Here is a 22,702-nt window from a genome sequence, read left to right on the forward strand (position 1 = left end):
ACCAGATGCAGGCACTTGCATACAAATTTGTTTATGCACAAGTACTGCACACATGCATATCACATTGTATCCATTTCTTCGGCCATTCCTACCTCCATTCCCACAAATATTTCCACTTCCATTCCCACCTCCATTCCTCTCTCCATTCCTACAGGCAATCCTATACCAGTCCTACATCCAAACCTACCTCCAATCCTACTTCCAATCCTACCTCTAATCCCACATCCAATCCACTTCCAATCCCACTTCCAATCCTCTCTCCATTCCTAGAGCAATCCTACATAAATTTTAAAACCCTACTACAATCCTACTTCCAATCCTACCTCCAATCCTACTTCCAATCCTACCTCCAATCCTACTTCCAATCCTACCTCCATTCCTAGAGCAATCCTACATAAATTTTAAAACCCTACTACAATCCTATGATCCTCATTAACCCTATAGAATCCACCCCTCAGTCCCCCCATAGAAAACATATGCAGAAGTAAACAAGAGTACCTCAGCAGTACCACCCATTTACTAGTAATCATATGTATCAACTGTCTGTTTAATTCTAGTGTTCTTTGCCCTAAACATGATTTTTGTATTTCTAAAAAATATGCAAGTACTACTCTGCCAGAGCAATTTCAAAGGCAGAGCATATTGCTCCAGTGGTGGTGTTTTAAAGAGGAATACATTGCCTCGGTGCCATTTTAATAAAAAAAACAATTGCCCCGGCGGTGTCATTTTTGAAATAAAATAAAATACATTGCTCCGGCGGTGCCATTTCGAAAAGTAATACATTGCCCCGGCGGTGCCATTTTAAAAAATAATACATTGTGCCAGCGGTGCCATTTTTAAAAAAATGCATTGCTCCGGCGGTGCCATTTTAAAAAGTAATACATTGTGCCGGCGGTGCCATTTTAAAAAATAATACATTGTGCCAGCGGTGCCATTTTAAAAAGAATACATTGCTCTGGCAGTGCCATTTTAAAAAGTAATACATTGTGCTGGCAGTGCCACCTAAAAAAAATACATTTCTCTGGCAGTGCCAATTTAAAAAATAATACATTGTGCCGGCGGTGAAAAAAATACATTGGTCTTGCGGTGCCTCTTTGAAAAAACTGCACTGCTGCAACAGAGCTTTATTATATATATATATATTGCTCTAGACCTCCAACACAGCTATTCAAAAAGTGTCTCTTATGAAAAGGCAATGTGTTTTTATTGGAAGGTGTTCTGCTGGTGTGTTATATTCAGCTGTATATCTGGGGGGACATGATATGGACAATAGTTAATGAAGACTGCTTGTGTTTCAAAAGAAATTACAGTATCTCATCACCTTGCAGTAGGACTCTCATTGTGATTAATCATTCAGTATATTTTTCAGTTGTAATGGCTCACATTCATGACATTTAACTGATGACTGCAGCCCTATCACTATGTATGATCACCATCTATGTTTACATGGTACGCCGCAACTTGTGCCGCCAGAGGACAGGGTACACCGCAACTCTCCCCGCCGGGCATCAGGACATCTCCGCCGGTGAGACACTACGCCGTCGGTTAAAAGGACAGCCAGCGCATGCTACTTAGTGAGTCCCTGTAAGGATCACGGCCGCACCATCACTAAAGGCACATCATAAGATTCGGGCCGTCCGGCTGGGCCCATGTAGTATGGTGTTTTGTCACATCCGGCTACTCCATTAGGTAAGGCACAATGTGACTAACATATGTGGTTCACGTCCTCCCTGAACACCCCTTGCCCTCGAGATATCCCTCTGAATCATTAGCCCGTAAAGAGCCAGGTGTATTGTCTCAGATCGGCGAATCTGGGGCTGCGTCTGTCGAGTTGGATGAGCAGTGCGAATTGATCACGTCTTTGACTGCACGGGTGTCTATCACCAACGAGGACTCTGCGCGGCTGTTCAGTGAAGCCGGCGGTAAAGTCGTTCCGCAAATCATGCAGCTCTCGCCTTGTATCATGAGAGTTGCACTGGGTGACCAAACCCAGGATATAGTGTATCCTTTCCCTGTCGCGGGCAGTGGGCATCGGCTGCGGCTCGCTCGGAAGTCACGATATATTGAGGTACGTACATATTTATCACTGATTCTTGAAGTTCTACGTCTGAACTTCCGCTTCCGCCTTATAAGGTCGTTGTACCGACCTCCAGATCACTCATGCCGGATGGAATGAAGCTGAATCCGTTTCCCGTCATCAACTCGAAAGGACTGCTCCATACATGGAGCATCCATCGGGTTAATCTATTCGCCTTGCCCGTCCTTGACGTCAAGGTCAGAAATATTAAGGAATGGCTCATCCCCCACGTCGCCTTCACGATGTCCGCTCGCGAACTATCACTCAGGAAGAAACACCAAGTTGACACTCTCATGTTCGTCAAAGACACCCTCCAGTCTATTTTCGTTGGCGCTTCAGGAGTCCAAGGTGGTTCTGTGCATCGTCTATTTGCTCTCCGCGATAAGAAGACAAATAATTGTGATACCTGCATCTTTGTCGATGAACTTCGTTACGACCTGGCGGCTCATACACTTATCTGCGACGGGTACATCCTCCCTCTGACAGCGAGGATAATAATGGAGAATGAGAAGCCTTTCGCGAAGCTGGTTCACCAAGGGAAAATGAGCTATATTGATGTGCTTGAAGGCGAGATGCAGGCATGGAAGCAGCTCTTGCCCGCTTTTGTGGAGAGGTGCCGGTCTTCCTGGACGCATGGGGCGAATTGTGAATATATCGCTCAAGGCCGCATCCCACTCACAGAGGATATGGAGGCAGACCCACTCTGTAGTTGCGGAAGAGGGAAGGACGTCGAAGGGATGCATAAAGTCGAACTATGGAAGACATTCGCACCATACGTCACACGGATTGCGATTTCGCCATTGTTCGCGGTGTCTTATCTTGAGACTGTGGGTCGGGATCCGGACGCTCACAAGTGTCGTTCATGCAGAAGGAAAGCGAAACCGAAGATCAAAGTATGCGCGGGGTGCCAGAAGGTGCGATATTGTTCCTCAGAGTGTCAGAAGAAGGACTGGAAGGCACATAAGCCGAAGTGCAAGCCTTGATTGGTGACCGATTTTTGAGCCTGACAAAGCGTTTATCACAACTGTGTACTAGTAGCGCAAGAATTATTATACATTGAATCCAGAGCGAGATATTAAATTTTATGTGCCAAAAGTTTCGAGAAGGATACTATCTCTACAGTGCTTTGGTTCATTAATGCAATTGGGGAGCTGGCTCCCCTTTTTCTTTCGGTTGGGCCTCCAAATGCTTATCGCACGACGTATTCACACCCACCACTTACAACGACATTTTCTAAACGCCATCATTCATTCAATACACTGTCAAATAGCTAGCCGAAAATGTAGAAAACAACACCAGGTAATCAAACCCCAAACGGCAGGTTCAACGAGCTCGAACTCGACTGACCCCCCTTTGCCTTTTTCCCGCTCCTCCTTCCCTCTTCCCCCTCCCCCTCGCCCTCCGCCGCTGCCCTCCTCTTCCTCTTCCCACCCCCCGCGGTACTCGCGCTCTCCCCCCTCGCCGTTCCTCCATTAACAACAGCAACGGCATCCAACCGTTCCATATACTCACTCCTCTCCATATCCGTCTCCACCCCCGCAATCATCACGCTGCCCAATTGTTTCTGGATTTCGGAAAGCCGTCGTTGAACACGACTTCGCCCCATTTCGCTCGAGTTTATTTCTAGGTCTGAGAGGAGCTTGAGGAGTAGGACTTGCACGCCGTGCGTTAAGATCGTTTGTCTGAATCTTGACGATTTCAGCGCTGTATCAAATCAAATCAGTCATCGTCGTCAAAACAAAAGAAAGAAAGAAGAAACCGACCATCCATCTCATCTTTCAACTCCCTCAACTCCCTCTCCCCATCCTCATCCAACGCAACAGGCGTATACCGTCCCATATCAAGCCTCCCAACACCCTTCTCCCTCTCCCTCCTCTCCTTTTCCTTCTCCCGCGTCTCCTTCTCCCTCTCTCGGAGCTCACGTTCCTTCTCCCTCATATCCTTTTCGCGCTCTTTAACCCCCCTCTCGCGCTCCTTGACCCCCTTTTCCCGATCGCGTACTTCCAGTTCGCGCTGCGCACATTCTTGTTCCCTAGATCCGATATCCTTCTCGCGGTCGTCGAGTTCCTCGTCGTGTGGGTGTGGTTGATCATCAGCTTGAACTTGAATCCCAACCTCACACATCGACGTCCCCTCCCCCCGCTTCCTCACCATCCCCTCCAACTCATCCACTCTAAGCCGATACAACCTCCCCTCCTCAATCCTCATCCTCTCTTCCTGTATCCTCAACTGTTCCTGGATGCGTAACCTTCTCTCAAGATCTTCCACCCTCCTCGCATCCAACACGCGGTTCTCGTCTTCGCTACGTTCCGATAAGCGATTGGTGAGATCCTGGATTTGAACGTCCTGTTCTAGGATACGAGCGTCCCGTTCCTTAAGACGCAGTTCCCGTTCTTTAACGCGTGCAGAGAGCTTATCGCGCTCTTCTGAAATCCATGAGTCCCGCCTCTGTTCGAGCCTAGCTTCGAGTTCCTCGATACGTGCATCCCGTTCACGAAGACGGTCCTCCCCCTTTGTCGGATCCTGAAGTAGAGCGTGCAGCCCCTCAACACGAGACTCCAGCTCTTCCAGCCGCGTATCCCATTCTTTCAGAAGCCCATCAAGCTCCTGTACACGGGCCTCGCGCTCTTTAAGCAGCGCATCACGTTCCTTCAGCTCCCTAGACCCTCCTTCGTTAAGTCGGGCGGTAGACTCCTCCAAACGTTTATCCGAGTCCCTGAGTTGGCCTTCGAGTAACCTCGCACGAGCATCGCCTCTTACGCGGTATTCGTGCTGTTTCTTGAGGGCCCTGTCCCGCTCTTTGAGTGTCGCTTCGAGTTCCTGGACTCTACGTTTGAGGTCTACGGGGGTGACAGTTCCATTGACGGGGGTGCTCCCCGCTGTGCGAGGAGGAGGAGGAGGAAGGAATGAACCGCTTAAGCATTTCACGCCAAGCCCTGCTAGTTCCTGGGCGGTATTACTGTGGTTAGGTTACGAGTGACGATGACGCCGAAGGAGGGAGTGGGGGGAACGGGATTCTTGGTACGAAAAACGTTGTCGAGGGAGGCGGACATAACTGAGACCATCCTTCAAGGGTGAGATGGCTGCCTGGGGTGCGTGATGGTGGTAATTGGAAGTTGTTGGTGCTCTAGATGTCGATGGAATCGCAGCGGAAGTCGAGGGTGGGTGATCTTCTTCGAACTCGACAAACTCTCTAAGTCAGACTCGAACCCTGGGACAGGCAGTGGTCCAGCAGACGCTGACGCGGACGTTCGAGCAATGGGTTGTCCGTTTTGTTGTTCCTTAGCAGCAGCCATAGACGCCGACCTCGCAGACCTCCTCTCCCTATCCTTCACCTTCCTCTCCCACGCCTTCCTCGACGAACACTTCCAAGTGTTCGACGCAGCCCCTCCCGCGCACTTCCTCGTAAAGTTAATTTGATACCGCTCGTACGTCTCATTCGAGATGCCCAAATCCCCAGTGACAGTTTCCATCATGAACTTGATGGACCGAGGACACGAACGATGTCGGTCTTTACGCGTCTTACACGCGACTCGTTCGACGTCGCAGATCCGTTTACTAGGGTCCTGGGCACAGTACTCGCATGTCTACCACAAAGCCCAACGTCAGCTTCACATCCAAGAAGAAACGGAAGGAAAAGAAACAAACCGGACTGCCAAGCGTGTCTAACCATTGTTTCTGTCGTTCCCTGCCACCAGACGAACTTTTGAGGTTCGTGAATTGGACTCTAGAGCACGTGTTAACCTCGATTCGACAAATTTGTTGGTCACGTTTTTCTTTTCAACTTCAAGTCAAGGTCCGAACTTCTTCTTCACTCCTACCACTCCTACTCTGCCTAATACCCCTCTCAGAAATCATAACACAACCCGCGAAATTCGCAGCCCAGCGTATCTGTCCTGTCCAACAATGCTCGCGTGCAGGTCGTGCATTCCACCACGTACACAGCCAGCGCGCCTGTGGTTCGTCTCGCACAATACTTTGTGCATGAAACTCCTTGGCTGAATGTACGCGTACGTGAGTGTTTACTTTGGCAGTTTTGTTGGTTTTTTTCTGGCTTCGCACCATTCCTGGGTTTCCGTTCATTCGTCTTTTACATTCATTCTAGTGTCCGAATTTGATCACGACACCACTAGGATCTGTCTAACCACTATATTTTCCGATTGAACCACCTTAACTCGTTATCACTTGGAATGCTACCTATTCTTTTCTTCATCTCGAGGCGTCCGTAATGGGTATTGCTGTGCACTTTTCATGTTAGATCCGTAAGGATTCGCATTCTCCTTCAATGTTCACTTACCGCACGTTTACATTCTATCCTCACCACATTTTCGGCTCCGCGTGTTGGGTCTTACTTACTAGCCTCTCTCTTTCAATAGGAGCGCGGTTCTCGCATACGCACTATCGACACTCAAGGTCAAACACGTAGTCGTACTGGGGCATTACGGATGCGGAGGCGTAGCCGCCTCTATGCTCCCGTTCCAGTCTCCACTACAACCACCAACTGTAGACGCGGAGAAGCAAGGACTGCAGTTCAGTCCTGCGAATTTGGCGGTCCAGAGCTGGATACATAATATTCGGGATTTGTATGAGACATCTGAGCGGTAAGCACTTTCCTTCTCTTCTTTTTTGTTTTGTTTGGTTGATTTGAAGATGGATTGTAGGCCGGAGATTGTACGTCATCGGAAAGAACAGCCGCGCATGGAGGAGTTGCCTCATTTACATTTTCGTACGTTTGTCAAGCACCCGTTTTCATGGACAGTACTGAGATTTATTTGGTTAGCTGCGTTCCGCGCTCTGGTGGAAGAGAATGTCAAGGCAAACCTGAAGAGGATCAGTGATTCAGCGTTGATTCGACATGTGAGTCACTTCCTTTTCCCATTGTTGTGTTCTTCGCGGACTAATAAAAGTAATCAACAGCACTACGCACATGATCAAGGCACAGTGTACATCCATGGCTGGGTGTACGACGTGGAGAGCGGAGAGGTGTCTAATTTGGGCGTCTCCGCTGGTCCGCCTGGGAAGGAGGTTCCGCCCACGCTGTTTCCTTTGGTTGGTTCATCGGCCTTTGGAAAATAGATGTACCCAGTAAATTTAGGCAGTATACCGATCTTTTCATAGACTCACTTTTTTGTGTTTATGATCAAGTTACTCTTGTCCGGCTCTACTAATGAAGTCACGGTGTTCGCGGTAAGTATCAATCCTTCTTGGGTGGTAGGCTGGTAAACTTCCGTGGATATGTGCTTGCTCTCCGGCTGCCAATGGCGTTGGGTAATTGATAGCGCGAGTGTCGAACCTCGGAAGAGAGGGTTTGGCCAGCTTCCAAATTAAGTAGAGGTAGGCACGCATGCATATGCATATTGTCTTACAACCCCAACCCATCCATCGCGCTCTCGCTTAAGGATTACAAGTTTACGTCGAGCAACTGGACGGTGTCCGATGCGGATCATGGGAGACTGAGCCTAACAATATTCAAGTTGAACTAGGGACCCTGGTTCCCTGATAAAAATATAGGATTCCAATAGGCTACACAAGATTAAGTCCACCCATATCCGCACCAAAAATAAGATCATGTATTCCTGCCTCAGAATGTCGTAAATCTGGAAAATAGAAGCCCGTTAATGAAGCCGTGAACTCCGACCTAAAAATTACTGACCGCTAGAATCAGGTACATATTCCAGAGTCGTCACGCCCCAACGTATCCAGTGGCGTTTAGGTATATCTGAGAGAAGGAGCGGCTCCCATTTGTCGACAAGAGCACGAGCTCTCTCCTTGAAATTGTAGGCCTCGACCTGAGGAAGACCGCTTGCCACCATATTGCCCACTTCCTTCATCACAATATGAATCCCGGAATGCTACAATGTCAATCGATCAAAGGTCAGATATACATCATCCACAGATTTAAAAAAAGACGCACATAAATATACTTGGCGTCCGAGAACTCGTAGCTCTCCAGCGTCCGGAAATGAATCCCTAGACGATGCGTCACTTTCACGTTCATCATCGCCGTATTCCACGAGCCTGCCCGACTAGGTGTCATCCAGTTAATCAGCTCCTTCTCAAGGTCCGTTCTCCATTCCCCAATCACCCCTGCAAGCGTTCTATCCACCTTATCCCAGCCTTCCAGCACGCACTGTGCTTCAAAACACTCAACTGCATTCGTGAATATCAGCGTTAGAGATTCCAGCGCGACGTTCTCCCTGCGTGAATGCCGACTTAGGATCATATTGTTGAGTTCCCTCACGGGCGTGTCCAGGTGGAGGACGAGCTTTCGGAGGCGGGGCACGACGGAGGGGATTCCGGGGATAGCGACGAGGCGTTCTAGGTCGTCGGTTGTGAAGTCATTGCATTTGAATTCGGTAAGAAAGGGAGTGAAAAGTAGAATCCTCGTGACACCGCCTTTGATGGGCAAGGAGTGTATGGAGAGCTTCTCCAACGCGCATATCGAACGGAGAGTTAGGTCGATGAGGTCGTCCACTAGTGAGGCGTCTAAAGACCGAACGTGGAGGTCGATAAGAGTGGGTAAGATGAGGCTTGCAATAATCGAGGTGCCCGATACCCATGGATTGTAGAAGTTGAGATGCAACGTAGTCATATTAGTGAGCGTTTTTGGTTGGAGGTGACCTTGGATAGAAACGATAGCCCGCGTAGAGTAAGAGAAATAGCTGATCTCGGAAGAGACGCTGAGGACCTGTATGACGCCGGTAGAATCCGTAGAGCGCTCTGTATATCTCGTCAATTGCTCCCAAGGAATAAGGAGCTGTACCCGCGGGCAATCGATTTCCACCTCTCGCAGCATGGGAGCGATGCTGAACGCTTCAAGGACATAGTCCTCATCGTGTGGCATTCGAACAGTTATTTTGAGTGAATATAAGGAGGTCAAACGATGCCGGATGAACTGCGTAAGTGCCCTAAAATCGCGCACTTCAAGATCCATAACAACGATTCGCCACCGCATGCAATGTTTGATGAGGAGTTGAAAGATGGCATGATCAACGACACCATTCTCATCAGAAGAGATGTGTATAGAAAGCGGGTGCTCGCCTGAACGATGGAGGACCTCCTGCAGCACTGGAACAATTTTTTTCCCGTTATCCTTCATTGGCAACCTTATCGGAGGGACAACACCCCAAATCTCCAGAAAAGTCAATGCAACAGCCCTCCACCGGCGTGGCACATGAGCCAAAGTCCACGAGGGGACCGTCCAACACGGTTCCAAATCGTTCGCACAAAAATCGAAAATCTGCGCCAATATCTGGTAGGGCAACCGGCGTACTGGGGATAAAAGACCTTTGTGTTCTTCAAGGAAGTGACTACAAGCGATGTACCGTTGTCGAATCTCTGCATCTCGTGGGTTGGTCTTGATTTCCTGCACAAGCTCCGCAACATCACTTTCGGCCTGGCTGATAGCATGTAAGATGCGAGCTACTTCAGTTTCGTTTGGCTGTCGGTTAGAAGCGCAGAGATCTGGTGTTGGAGATGTTGGTAGAGGGTGCGTTAGTTCTGAAGAATGTCGACCGAATTTGGTTGGAATCTTGAGCTAATGAGAAGCTAAGCAGCGTCGCCTCAAGATTGAACAACATGACATACCTTGCCCATACTTACAATGCGCTTCGCGGAGAAGGGAGGGATTGATTAGAGCGGGAAGCGCAGAGACCTCAGTTTGTCGCGTTTTTGACGTCGTATATCGAAGGTGTTCCGATTTTGAAAGCCAAGAAAACCACGCCCGAGGAAATAGGTGTTCTGGAAATGGGATGAGCTATCATTAGAATGAAATCTATCATTGAGATCGGGGTACTTACCGTAACGGTTGGTCAACGGTCGTTTATCTATGCTGCGCAGCACCTCTTAGCGCCTACTTCCTGCCAGAAACTCTTCACGCCTAATCCGCAGGCTTCATATCACAATCCAAGGAAGCGCACGTCAGTCGACTCGTCTGCGCTGAGCGAGCTTACAACTCGATAGCTAAGGAATTAAGAACAGAGACAAAGCTCGAAAACTTGCGTGGACAGACAAGCCGTAATGAGCGAGAGTCCTGACCTGCACGATAAGAGTAAATATAGTCGATTCACCAGGAGGTCCCGTGGATCTCACCATCAGCGCCTGGAATCAGTCCACGACATTTACGGACTCCCGTGGCTAATCTATCTCACGCAGGCCATGACCTGGGGCCATATGATCCGGGAAGAAGCCACCTGATCCTTGGGTATAGCGCGCCAAGCTATGCAAGGAGGAACGCAGGCTATTTCAAGTAGCCGAGCATGCAACCCTCCACACGAGATTCCAAGGAGATATTGCGGCCTCGCGTTCTTTAAGAAGCGTATCGTGTTTCCAAAGTGTTTCCTCGAGCTCCCTAGACCCCCTTCATTGAGTCGGGTGGTACACTCCTCCAGACGTTTATCCGAGTCCCTTGGTTGACCTTCAAGTAGAGGCGCACGTGCATGGCCGCTTACGCGGTCTTCATGCTGTTTCTTGATGGCCCTGTCCCGCTCTCTGAGCGTCGCTTCAAGTTCTTAGACTCCGCGCTTGAGGTCTACCGGTGTGATAGCTCCATTGACGGGGGTGCTCCCAGTTGTGTGAGGAGGAGAGGGAGTAAGGAAAGAATCACTTGGTCGTTTCACGCCAGAGCCTGCTAGTTCCTGGGTGGTGGGATGGACGGTGCTGCTGCGGTCGCGGGTGACGACGGCGCCGGAGGAGGGAATGGAAGGGACGGGGTTATTGATAGGAGAAATTTGTCGAGAGAGGCGGGCATACTGAGGCACAACTGAGACCATCCTTCGAGCGTGAGGTGGCTGGTGGGTGCGCGTGATGGTAGCAGTTGGAAATTGGGTGCTCTGAATGTCGACGTAGACGTGGATGGGATTGCAGCAGAATTCGAGGAAGGGGGTCGTCTTCGTCGTCATCCAAATGCGACAGACTCTGCAAGTCAGATTCGAGCCCAGGAAGTTGCAACGGCCGACGTGCCAGCAACGGGCTGCCCATTTTGTTGATCCTTGGCAGCAGCCATAGACGCAGACCTAGCAGACCTCCTCTTCCTATCCTTCACCTTCTCTCCCTCGCCTTCCTCGTGTAGCCCTTCCTAGTGCTCGCCGCTGCCACTCCCCCGCCTTTCCTCGTAAAGTTGACTCGATATTGCTCGTAAGTCTCATTTGAGATGCGCAGATCCCCCAGTGACGGTTTCCATCATGAACCTCGGACACGAACGATGTCGGCCTTTCCACGCTCTGCAGGCGACTCATTCAACGTCGCAGATCCGTTAACTTGGGTCCTTAGCGCAGTATTCGCATATCTACTACGATGCACAACGTCAACCTTACATCTAAGTGGAAAACGGAAGGAGAAGAAACGAACCGGATTGCCTAGCGTGTGTAACCATTGTTTCTGTCGTTCCCAGCCACCAAACGAGCTTCTGAGGTTACAGAATAGGTTCTTGAAGTGATTGTACTTTGACATATTAGAGTAGAGCGCGTCTTAGCATCGATTTTCTAGAAGAACTTGGCCACTATAGAATATTGATGGCCATATCTGAGTTCGTATCTACGTCAGAGAAGTCATCAATTTTTTGAACACATAGTAGAACATACTGGACGCTCCAACTTGAATTGCAATTCCTCCTGCAGTGCTTGCCAGTTCTTCGTTTGAGAACGCTGAGATCATCGCAAGAAATGTCACCAAGATGACGTAATCTCAATCTGGTGTTGAAGAAGTCGTCTCTTCTCTTTTCGACAAACGGTCGCAACACAACTCTCGCGGTCAACGTTGGGTCAACACCAAAGTCACTTTCCACATTCTTCAATACCAATATCATCCATCAACGACACCATTCATTCGGGCGACACATCATCAGCCTCCTCCCTGCCATCCTCGTTCATTGTCATGGTTGGAATCGCCCTATCCATGACGTTCGTCATCAGACAAGCCTGGAAGTGTTAGCGCGATTCCCCTTACTCCAAATCCACCAACGTAAGCCAAGGGCGGCCCGTTACGTGGTGTTGGCTTTGCAGCACTCCAACTCGTTGATCGTAGGGCTTGCCGTTGCCTCGCTTGGGCTTAGCAGCGTCAGATCTTCCTTGTGGGTATGGACCGAGGACATGAATGACATGGTTCGCCTTCCCTCTTTCACTATTCGTCCCAGCTCAACATCAGTTTTTAGAGGATCCGACCTGCCTCAAAATTGCCCATCCAAAATCTAATTATCTAACGACTTGCCTCACCTGGCTCCTCGCTCTCGCCCGCTCATGTGCATGACCGCTTACTCTCTCCCCGCCATTCCCATCCTCATGCTCATCATCCAAGGCATTTCCCAAGGCCTCGCTCCCCCCCCCTCCCCGCATCCAGTGCCAACAATTCGCTATCTTCCCTACTATCATAGCGTTCGCTGTCTCTGCCATCTTGACCGTCAAGGCATTTAACACAGCAGAGCTGCGGGGGAGCATAGCGTGGTGGGGCATCACGTCCGCGCTGAGACAGTCTGTCACGACGGGGATGTTCGTCTGAGAAGGGTTGGTTGGGAGAGTGAACGTGGGATGAACGACATCCAGGACGCGCTGGACGAGGAGAGCGAGAAGAAGTGGGTTGGACGTGTCCCGGACTATCTGAAGCATCAAAGTATGGCTGTTCGCCCTCGCACGTTTGGTGCTTGGATGTTCGAAGCCGTAGTCGAGCTTCTGTGCCTGCTCTCCCTCATTCGAGGTCCACCCAATCCCCTCCCACTGACAACTTCACTCCCACTCTCGATCGTTGACGAAGGCCACCCAATTTCGATATCCCTTCACCTACTTCACCCCAACCCGCACGCATCTCGCAATACTCACCCACCTCACCAACGCCGAGGCCAGCATTCGACGAGGACGCGGAAGGGGTGTTCGAAAAGGAGAAATAGGCCATCGAGAAGAGCGGTGTTTCCGCTCGCCTGGGATGCGAGGCCAGCTCTCGTAACGGCCGGGAAGTCATTCATGCACGTCGGGACAGTCTCACAAATGTCAAGGTCCAGAAGCACGACAAGGACATCATCGATCATCGTTGACGCGTTGACGGCGTCCCACGATATGAAGTGTTGTGCACAGCATATACCCCTCTGTTCCTTGCAAACTCACACCTCCTTCGGCCTTGTAACGTGCTGCCCCTCTGGTGCCATGACCCCATCTTCTCATTCCTCCTCCTCTTCAAAGTGTCCATTGGCACAAGGACTATCAACCATCAATCAAATTCGGCGCTGGTATCAAAGCTATCGACGGTATCCTCCTGGGTACCAAGTACTTCATCCTGGAGACATGTCACATGTTATGGGTCACGCGTATTTGGTCTACGGCTTTGCACTATGTCACGTCACCGTGCAAGACGAGAAATGCTTCGACCGCAACGGGTAAGATGGTGCAGGTGTTGGTGAAGGACGAGGAGGACGCACGGGATCTGGTAGATGTGGTTTGGGGTCAATGCTGCATTGTATTTTCGATGCTTCGTGTTGGGCTTGGGTGGGAGGGTGGCAGGTGACGCCGGTTTGGTGTGGGTTTGGCGCCGGTGTTTGTATGGAAAGCGTGAGGTGCGCAATAAGAGGGCTAGGAAGGGGCTGCTGTCTCGCAAAGTCTTTGTAAGGTTTACCTCTCTGTCTGTTGTGCTTAATGTTGATTGTTATGCTTTGTTCCTGTCATAGCTCCTAACTTCACGCGAACTCGGCAGTGTGGGTCTCTGTTGGCGACCTTTCAAAGTGTTAGCGCTCGAGCCCTGTGTGGTCCGAGGTGACCATGTCCACTCCGAGCCACGCTCCATCCCTCAACTCCGTCACGCATTCACCTCTGTCTCCAGCTCCGTAGGACCTCTACCAATCTTTACGGTGTGCCACGTTGGACCAGGGCTCTTAAGTTTTTAACTTCTTCGTGTTGCTGGCATCCACGTACTGTGTTTTAGAGTACGTTCGTTTGCATGTGACTGGTGGGAATCGAGCGAGCAGAAGTGGATTGTGCGTGAAGCCTATGAGCGTAGATGTGAATCGGAGACATAAAAGGGAGTTGGCAGAGGGTAAATATTCACCTCTGCCCAGTTTGGTGCGGGTACCTGTCTAACGTTTCTGCCAGTAACGTCGCTACCAAGGCGAACACGCCGTAAGGTATGTCAGAAGACGGCGTCATGAGTACCCAAAGGTTGCAGACGTCCACCTCTGGCCTGTGATGGTTCCCCGGCTTTGCAGTCTTAGCCACCCTCTGTCTCAGTGAGTTTTTCTCCCACCTCAGTTTCCTAACGGACGCTGTGTGCTCAGATAGCATTCTTGATAGATTCAACCCGAGAAACTACATCCTCAAAACACATTTGTGGTGCTGAAAATACACGTGAATCGGCATCAGAAAGTCGGGTTATACAGCGACGACACGCCTTGGAACATACACGACGGCCAAAGAGGAAGATCGTCTTGAGTGAGCGTGTACGGAGACGTCGCACTGGCATGCCATCAGAATCCTCTGCTTTATCTCATCACTTTTCAAAAGCGATAACATTACCCCGACCTGCTCTGTGTCCCCACTGTAACGAAGGCATTTAATAGCCAACTTCTTTCCACCTCGGCTGATGACGATGAGACATGAACCCACTTTGAGAAGCCGAATATACTAACCGCCCGCACCCAGGAGATACGCGTTCTTTTGGAATGGGGATTTTCACTCAATAGTGAATAGGGTTAGTGGTGAGACTGAGTCCCCAGGATTGTCGGTGAGCTTCCTCTCGACATCGCTGACCTCGCTTTGCTTGACGAAGGTCACCAGCGCCACCACTTCTACCGCGTCGTTTATTACTGTTTCTCAAACTTGCCCACGCGCCTGGATGTCACCACATGAACCAGCAGCTGTTCTTGCGGTTGGGTTGCGATCGATAATCAGTGAAAGTCAAGACCTGAATAAGTGTTGACCAGCGTCGAGTAGCGCGTGGATGTACCTCACAAGTCCATCATGAAATACTCCGTAAATTGGGCTCAGCAACACCAGCGAGTCCGGACCGCGAGAAATGTAGGAGCATCCAAGAGGCCAGGTAATGATATGCGGAATAGGAAATGAGGGGAGCTACGTCGGGCGTCAGATGTGGGGCGGGTCCGTTGGGGGTCAGGAGTTCAGCTGGAACGCAACAGTGGACAAGTCGAAAGTTTGCGAGGGCGATGAGGGAAAGGGTTGCACGCCGAGATAACCAGAAAAAAAGCCGAAAGCGCCTGCCACGTATTGTGCGGCATCTCTCCCGACGCTCTTTTCATAAATCCTGTGGAAACTTGGTCCAAACTTACTATTAGTCGCCCATGACCGTGGTCCGTCTCACTTTGGGCCCGTGATATTCATCGCAAGATCATATCAGTAACTCTCCTACCTCCCGCGAATCGCATCGTCTCCCGAAGTAATTACTCTTCTCTCGTCAAAATTTCCTCGCCCAGGACCGAATTCTCTCTTCTCGACCGTTTCTCAGTGGTCATCAACACCTACCATTTCGCACGTAACCAACCCACTTCTGCGAGGTCAAACTAGGCTCATTGTGTTATCTATTTCCGTCCACGGACTCTCTACATCGTCAGTCATCTTTACCTTATGCGCAACCCATACAATCATCTTTTCCGATTCACTCCGGGGCTTTGTAATTTGCATGCTTTGCCGCACCGAAGACCATTTTCACCGTAATACCCGCTGGAGCCCCGAAAATTGAGAAAATTATATTGAGTAGATCTCTCTATTACTATATACACTTCGAAGTGGTAGCCAATTCATGGAATCACATTGTCAGGGTTGTCTGTCGAATTCGTTTTCCGGTGTCGAATAACGCCGGAATTGACCTGGATTTCGGTAACGCCGTCTGACCATCCAGGACGGGCATTCCGAACATAATCTCTGATGTTAAGAACAACCCTACTTGTTAACATGGAGTGGAGGCATCGTTCCACACTGAGTGAAATGGGTTATCAGCCTCATGATACTTCTTGATCGTCGAGCAAGGAGATACATACGATGAAAGCATATCCAGGTAGTTTTCCTTGAACGGAATGTAATTATTAGTTTTCCACTCCGAAGTGCGAACAAAACAAACGTACGGAAAGGGAGGTGACTACGACGACGTTGATCGTAGACAGCACTACATGTCAGGTTGAGAAAATTGAGATAAAGTAGGTCTGTCATTTTTTTTACCGAAGAGGTAGATATAAAACAGCGCGCCTGGTAGTTCCGTTAGTCTTAAGATGATAAAAATGAGGTCATCATCTTACCATCGCGGTACACAACTGCGTGAAAACTGGCATCCTCTCCCCGACGATCTAATGTCAAATGAGGTATTGATCATATTCAGAAATAAGGACGGACACGTTTTAACGCCGGGAATAACCATCAGCACTAGAATCACTAATAGGAGATTATAGGTCACTGGAGTGCCATGCATAGTTATTGGGCTATCTTACCAGCTTCATATATCATCAAAATCACCCAATTGATGTACACCATTCGGTTGGATCCCGTAATGAAACAACCTTGAAACTCGGGATATGGTCTGTCGGTAACTGGGAAAGTGGATGTGAAAAATGAAAGGGATTATGTATAAAAGATTCTTACATTGTAAACCTCGCAGGAAAAGACTTTGGACCACGTAGCTACTCACAACCGTGGCGACGAACAATATTGATAGAGCGGTGCCCAAACGCCCATCACGCCTCCATACCGCCCACGCGCGTAAGGTTAATATCACTTCGCAGAAATAAGTTAATTCGAGTCAAATGGGGGCAAGAAATTCTAACACAGACGTTCTGATAAAATAATGCCAGTGACGATCAGATCTAGAGGACATGAGAAGGGTTAGAATATAAGAATGCTGTTCCACGCACAACCCCGGAGCTTCTCGACCACGCTACAAGTGGACGGGCTGATCGTTGTTGAAAATTGATCTGCAACGGAAGAAATTAGGAGGTGTAACATTTGATAGATAGTTCACTCACGGAGGAAGCAAAGTATAGCTGCATCGACGAAGGGCAGGTATCGCTGAAGGATGTACAAGACCTTCATAAATCCCCACTTCGACGACCATACCAGGTCTACCTCCATCCCAACGGTCAAGAAGTAGTCGTACAAGAACATCGCTGCTCCAGCGACTGCGTTTCAGAGGTGATTGAAGTTAGTCTTTGCCCGCTTGTTACAGTCTTCAAAGGAGCCTACCGTCAAAATACTGTGGTCGTCAATTTGAGGGGTGCACAAATTTGGCGGAGTATTACACACCGTCACCAGCCTCATGGCGCCCACATAGGCCGTAAGTTCCTTTAGCTCTGCAATAATCTCTCCAATTGACGACATGTTGGCGAGATGGGAGGTGGAGAACTAATATGTGAAGGCGAGGGGCTAGAGCGAAGGAGTTTTAGTTGGGCGGGATTCGGATTGGCGGAAGAGGTGAAAAAGAGGAGATAGGTTCTCAAATGGAGATGCCATGAACATCTTGCGGCCACGCTTGATTCTTTCGCTTTCCATGATGCGCGGAGCTGTCAGAGCTAGAGTCGTATGATGAAATGGTGAGCCTGCCAAAATCAATTATTCGCGTCCCACTTACACGTTCCCGCGCTACCTTCGACGACGGAATTTCGAAGTTCATGATGCTTGGTCTCTACACAAAAATTGATTTTGAAAAGTGAGAGGGTTAGTGGAATTCCAAAGTTGAAAATTCTCCGAGTTCACGGTTCCAGCGCCTATCACCGGCAACATTGCCGATGTCATGTAAAATTATCCCTCTGCCCCATGCCTTCTCATATCCGCCGACAATCAGATGACTATCTAGACAGTAGATTCAATCGCTGTCCAGATGGTTGTTTATACATACAAGTCCTCGAAATCGCAGGACGAAACTTCGTCATATTAAGCATGTATTTTGGGGGGTTTCCTCACCGATGCTGAACATATAAAACTTCCCGCCCTGAGAACTGAAGTGATTGGGTACTCAGCAAGCTCACGCAAGGATGTGCCTGATGCATGCTGTGAGCCCACATGAATCAATAATTGACGATCACTCACGTCATTGATCTTGTGAGCGAAATTGTTGAGTTTATGATACATAACGAAGAGTAAGACACATCGAATGACCAATGACCTTATGTAAATAGATCGTCTTCCCTGAAAGAAATGATTAATGAGGACTCACCACTCCACCTAAAATGTTGGCATTGAGATATTGAACCTTGCATCGCCATCGGATTCGCTCGAGTTGTGCCCAACGACGGCCGAAAGATGTGTAGTAGAGACGCTTGAGCGAACTGTTAGACAAGATATCCGTCACAAGCAAGTCACAAGTAAGAACTTCCCTGATGGTTGGGACGTCGACCTCATCCAGATCTTCGACCTATAGCAGAGCGTCGTATTTCGGAAAATCAATACGACAGGAATTGAGATCACTCACGCACACATCTCATAACTGGCCTCGAAGCGCAACCAAGGCGGGGGTTTGCAGCCTGCTTGTAACGTCTGAATAAGTATAAGGAGCATTTCACTTCCTTGTGTCTTCATAACGCACGTCATAAATCGGAACATAGCGATCACGACACAGTTCTGGTGAAAAGAGAACTTGAAGCGGCTCATATTTTGAGGCCGGCCCGGAAGTGACCGACCATCTGATAAGATATGACATTGAGAGCCTTCAAGTCATCAGTCGTAGACTCGTAGCCAACAAAGTACTGTGCTTAGGCGTAATTGAGCAGAAAGCTGAGCGTTTTCTACGAGTTAAGTGTTGTAGTGCTGCTGCGGATCATATAAGAATCCAGGCTTGGCAGTACGTTGTGGGATCACGCGCAGTTTTCTCTTAGCAATCTCTCAGACTAGCGGTACTGGGCCTTCGTAGTAGTGTTGACAAAGGCGGTACCCACTATAAAGAGGCATTCAGTTTTTCTTTGAATCCTCTCAACGTTGAATCAAGATCTATCCTTGAGACCTATTTTTTGGAAGCAGTTTCTCCATTATCTCTGCAGCTTCCGAGCTTCGCGTATGGATTACCCTATAGTACTATTTAATACCTTAGGGTGCGCAGATATCATTGATTCAACAGAGGTATGCTCAAGGAGACTGGAGTACGCGACGCGACACCTGCACGTGATGAGTAGAAGTGGCGGAAGTTGAAATTGGAATACATTCCCAGAGCTTGCCGAAACGTCATGTACAAGCAAAAGTGCTTTTAATTGCCCATTCAACACTCTGCACCATCCCAATAAAAGATTTGTAGTGCTTGCTCCGGTATTCAAGTCATTTGGAGGGTTGAGGCGAGGCAGAGCTGGCCAGTGAAAGCGACGAAGAAGTGAGTTAATTTTATCTTTCGAAGGGTCATATTATGACCTTTAGGGTTAGGGCTAGGGTAGGAGTTAGGTGACATTTGGAGAGGATTGGGGTTAGGGTTAGGGTTAGTACTTCGGTCTTATACGTCCAAATTTAAAGCGGTCCCACCCCTTGATTCTAGAGCGCTGTCTAGGCGCCGTACCCCCATTTCCATGGCGATGCAAGTTCTAAACTGCGAATCGCAGTCAGTGGTCACCATATTTTTTAATAGAGCTCCGCAGCGCTCTTTCCCCCCTTCTCCACGAACGATGATAAGTCTCCGTCGATTGCGCACCCTCGTCCTTTCTTCATTCCCTGGCTTCTCGTCGCTGTTCAAATTCTACAAAGTTCTTCCGTCACAGGGTTATTATCACCCTCGCAGTCGCCAAGCACGTCATCGGTGCTCCACTGGTGTGCTTTTGGTTCTATTTACGCCATGGCTAGTTATCGGCGGGTTCATTGTAGCATCTTGGATACCTCCGTCATATCAAGATATTAGAAGATATGAACGGAACCTTCCTCAACACTCTGTCGACATTGGCGAGAGGAGGCGGTACCTTCGGTTCCCTGACCATATTTGGGGCCATGGGCTGAATAATATTTTACAGGAAGCGTATGTCGTTCCTTCTCGCAATGGGTAGTTGACTCAGATGAGACTTAGGATCCTGACATCCTATCTCTCTCTGCTCGCAAATCGATCCTACGTGTTCGAAGATTACACTTGGTCTCACCTCCCGTTCCCATACACACTAGACAACTTTGAATTACGGCCAACACACATTCCAATGAACGCGTTTATCTCTGGTCCAACGGCGGGCGGTCCTCTCCCCCACTCAGACACCACATATAGAGCTGTGTCTGCGGAACATTATGATTGTGTCTGCCCCTCGGACCATCCGGGGAAGGTCATCATTGATGCACGCACTGTGGGATCTCCCAGTAGGGCTGGAGGGATGGAGCTGGTTCAGTGGTGGGTAGATAAAATCGACAGCGTTGCGAGTGACGCAGAGTGTGTTGAGATCCGCGAGGGAGACGTTGTGGGGAGAGTATTTGATAGCTAGTGAGTTGATCCTGCTTCCCCTTCTTCACATCTTCCCGTTCCCATTCGCTTGATCGTCACATTGCCCTTTTTCGTTCAAACTCTGACAATTCTCCACTCCCCTCTTTCTCAGTTTCTTCGGCATCCCATCCCAATTCCTTCTCCTCCTCCCTGACCTGTTTCTTTCGCCCATCCTCCACTCTTTCACCTGGTCTCCCCTCATACTAAGTGCAATTGTTCGGAATTTCAACATCTTCGAGATGGGGTCTGTAGAATCCTTCATTTTACCAGCGCCCCCACAACCACATGTGTCATTGCCGTCATACAGATCAAACTCGATGGTTACTGGCCTCCTCGCCGTCCACCTCCGCCGTGGGGATTATGAGCGTCATTGCTTGCGCCTAGCAGACTGGCGCTCTACATGGATGGGGGTGAATCGTCTCGAAGGGCTGCTCGATCAGTTTGAGGACGGCATGCCACAGCGGGATGTGAGTGCCATCACCAGCGCATTGATACAAGTGTGACCGAGAAGCTGAACCAGGAAATGGAGAACGTCGCCCATGCTGCAGCCGTGAAAGCGTACTACCTCTCGCGGTGTTTGCCCTCGGTCGACCAAGTGGTTAAACGGCTGAGAGACGTTAAGCTGCAGTGGGAGAGTGGAAGGGGGTCAAATTCCAGCTCAAGTTACTTTCCGGCCAGGAAGCTGGATAAAATATACATGCTTACTAACGCAGCGTCATCGTATATCGTGGAGCTGGAGCAAGCTCTTATCCAGGATGGTTGGGGCGGGTCATCTGGAAAGACCGTACTCATCAGTACGCGCGACATGCAGGAGAGATTGGACGCGGAGCAAAAGTACGTTAGCGTTGGCGTAGATATGGCTATCGCGGAGAGAGCAGAGGTGTTCGTTGGGAATGGGGTGAGTATTGGGCTTGTTTTGAACTTCGTGAATCTTTTATACTGAAAAAATTCCTCAAGTTCTCGAGCCTTTCCTCAAATATTGTGATGCTGCGGATGGCGAGGGGATTGGATATCACTTCTAATCGACTTTTGTGATCCACTCCAGATAATATCCACCAGTACTTCGATTGTTGGACCAAGTCCCTTCCACCCAACCAGCATATCGGTACATATATAGTCATCATTCAAAACGTTACTTCTTATAGCATGTTAGATGGCGACAATAATAATGGCGCGGTGAAAACTCGTCAACTCTGGATTCCATTTGGATTTTTTTTGTTTCGGGGTCATGATTCTAGCCTCTAGGCGTGTTTTTCAACACTCCAGAAAATATGCCTGGAGTTCGGCTCAAAAGACAAATTCTGCATACTGTACAAGGTTGACGTGCGAAACGAGCAGCACGGGGATCCTATTTTCTTCGTCGTCAGTCACCAGTCGTCCGAGTCTACCATGTAAAAAATACCTTATCACTGACTATATGAATTATCAGTCTTCGTCCGCGTCATACTACGATTTGATGTCCGCGGTCAGCACTTACCCATCAGCCTCAACCAGAGCAAGAGTGGATGACGCCTCGAACGTGAGCCTCAATTACTTACCAGGCTATGTAGAGTTACTAATTACTACTGCCTAATGCCTCGCCTTCCGTCACCAAAGAATCATTGACAGTTCAAGTCAATCAACAAAGACCATTAATTAAATTCGGACTCGCGTCACCCGATCCATTAAAGGAAAGCCATAACCAGCCTGGCTCGCCAGGGGGTGAACTCGTCTGACGTTCGCGCCAGCAATGATCGGCGGCTCACTTCTCTTCGTCGTCCAACTTTGGCACAATAACTTGACCAGACACGCGCCGGAGTCGATGACCGAAATTCGAATGCACGACCTCAGCCCAAGCGCCGATGTCATAATTCATTTGCCTCAAACTTGAGTCGGTCACACCACCCCGTCAGCGGACGCACACGCGCGCCCACACCAACGATTACCCCGAAAAAAGAAGCTTCGCCTCCCTAACCCTCGTTTCATACGCAAGTCGCGCCTTCGCCCAATCCCAGTCCCCGAGATGCATAGTTCGCCCCCCTCTCCTTCCGCACCTCGGATCACCTCCCTTCATTTTACCCATCCATCAAGGGGGGCCATATCCACCTCTGGCAGCGGGCAGTGCGCCGCGCCTTTGTTTGACGTGCACTAAGTACATGGGGATACCGATCGGCGAGCGTTCCTCATTCTCACAGATGACATTTGAATGAACCCCACATGCAATTCAGGATCATCACACACGGAGGCATTATTACCTCGAGGATAGATGATCATCCGCCTCGAGGACTTCGGGCG

General features: G+C 49.4%; 4 protein-coding genes across 4 annotated transcripts; 3 read left to right on the forward strand and 1 right to left on the reverse strand.

Moving 5' to 3' along the window:
• Nucleotides 1-1,656: 1,656 nt before the first annotated feature.
• LACBIDRAFT_310769 (uncharacterized protein) lies at nucleotides 1,657-3,060 on the forward strand (the record flags this gene model as incomplete). The annotated part of the gene is made up of 3 exons (XM_001887753.1): nucleotides 1,657-1,676; nucleotides 1,753-2,068; nucleotides 2,134-3,060. 3 exons carry the CDS (start codon nucleotides 1,657-1,659, stop codon nucleotides 3,058-3,060), a joined length of 1,263 nt encoding a protein of 420 aa, XP_001887788.1.
• A 3,268-nt stretch (nucleotides 3,061-6,328) lies between these two features.
• On the forward strand, nucleotides 6,329-7,153 carry LACBIDRAFT_310771 (carbonic anhydrase; the record flags this gene model as incomplete). Its single annotated transcript, XM_001887754.1, has 5 exons — nucleotides 6,329-6,339; nucleotides 6,454-6,678; nucleotides 6,739-6,803; nucleotides 6,858-6,934; nucleotides 6,995-7,153. The coding sequence occupies 5 exons, from the start codon at nucleotides 6,329-6,331 to the stop codon at nucleotides 7,151-7,153; spliced, it is 537 nt and encodes a 178-aa protein (XP_001887789.1).
• An 8,653-nt stretch (nucleotides 7,154-15,806) lies between these two features.
• Nucleotides 15,807-18,594, reverse strand: LACBIDRAFT_333151 (uncharacterized protein; the record flags this gene model as incomplete). The annotated part of the gene is made up of 16 exons (XM_001887819.1): nucleotides 15,807-15,984; nucleotides 16,047-16,072; nucleotides 16,131-16,171; nucleotides 16,302-16,349; nucleotides 16,491-16,579; nucleotides 16,642-16,664; nucleotides 16,688-16,773; nucleotides 16,911-16,970; nucleotides 17,022-17,174; nucleotides 17,239-17,248; nucleotides 17,299-17,397; nucleotides 17,624-17,677; nucleotides 18,082-18,090; nucleotides 18,209-18,406; nucleotides 18,468-18,528; nucleotides 18,578-18,594. 16 exons carry the CDS (start codon nucleotides 18,592-18,594, stop codon nucleotides 15,807-15,809), a joined length of 1,152 nt encoding a protein of 383 aa, XP_001887854.1.
• Nucleotides 18,595-19,211: 617 nt separating this feature from the next.
• On the forward strand, nucleotides 19,212-21,987 carry LACBIDRAFT_333152 (uncharacterized protein; the record flags this gene model as incomplete). Its single annotated transcript, XM_001887755.1, has 13 exons — nucleotides 19,212-19,225; nucleotides 19,280-19,351; nucleotides 19,731-19,779; nucleotides 19,834-19,921; nucleotides 19,977-19,981; nucleotides 20,010-20,428; nucleotides 20,541-20,672; nucleotides 20,736-20,838; nucleotides 20,913-21,326; nucleotides 21,474-21,533; nucleotides 21,674-21,790; nucleotides 21,858-21,947; nucleotides 21,979-21,987. 13 exons carry the CDS (start codon nucleotides 19,212-19,214, stop codon nucleotides 21,985-21,987), a joined length of 1,572 nt encoding a protein of 523 aa, XP_001887790.1.
• Between the last annotated feature and the right edge of the window lie 715 nt (nucleotides 21,988-22,702).

Source organism: Laccaria bicolor, genomic scaffold (assembly GCF_000143565.1).
Source record: "Laccaria bicolor S238N-H82 LACBIscaffold_48 genomic scaffold, whole genome shotgun sequence".
NCBI lineage: Eukaryota > Fungi > Basidiomycota > Agaricomycetes > Agaricales > Hydnangiaceae > Laccaria > Laccaria bicolor.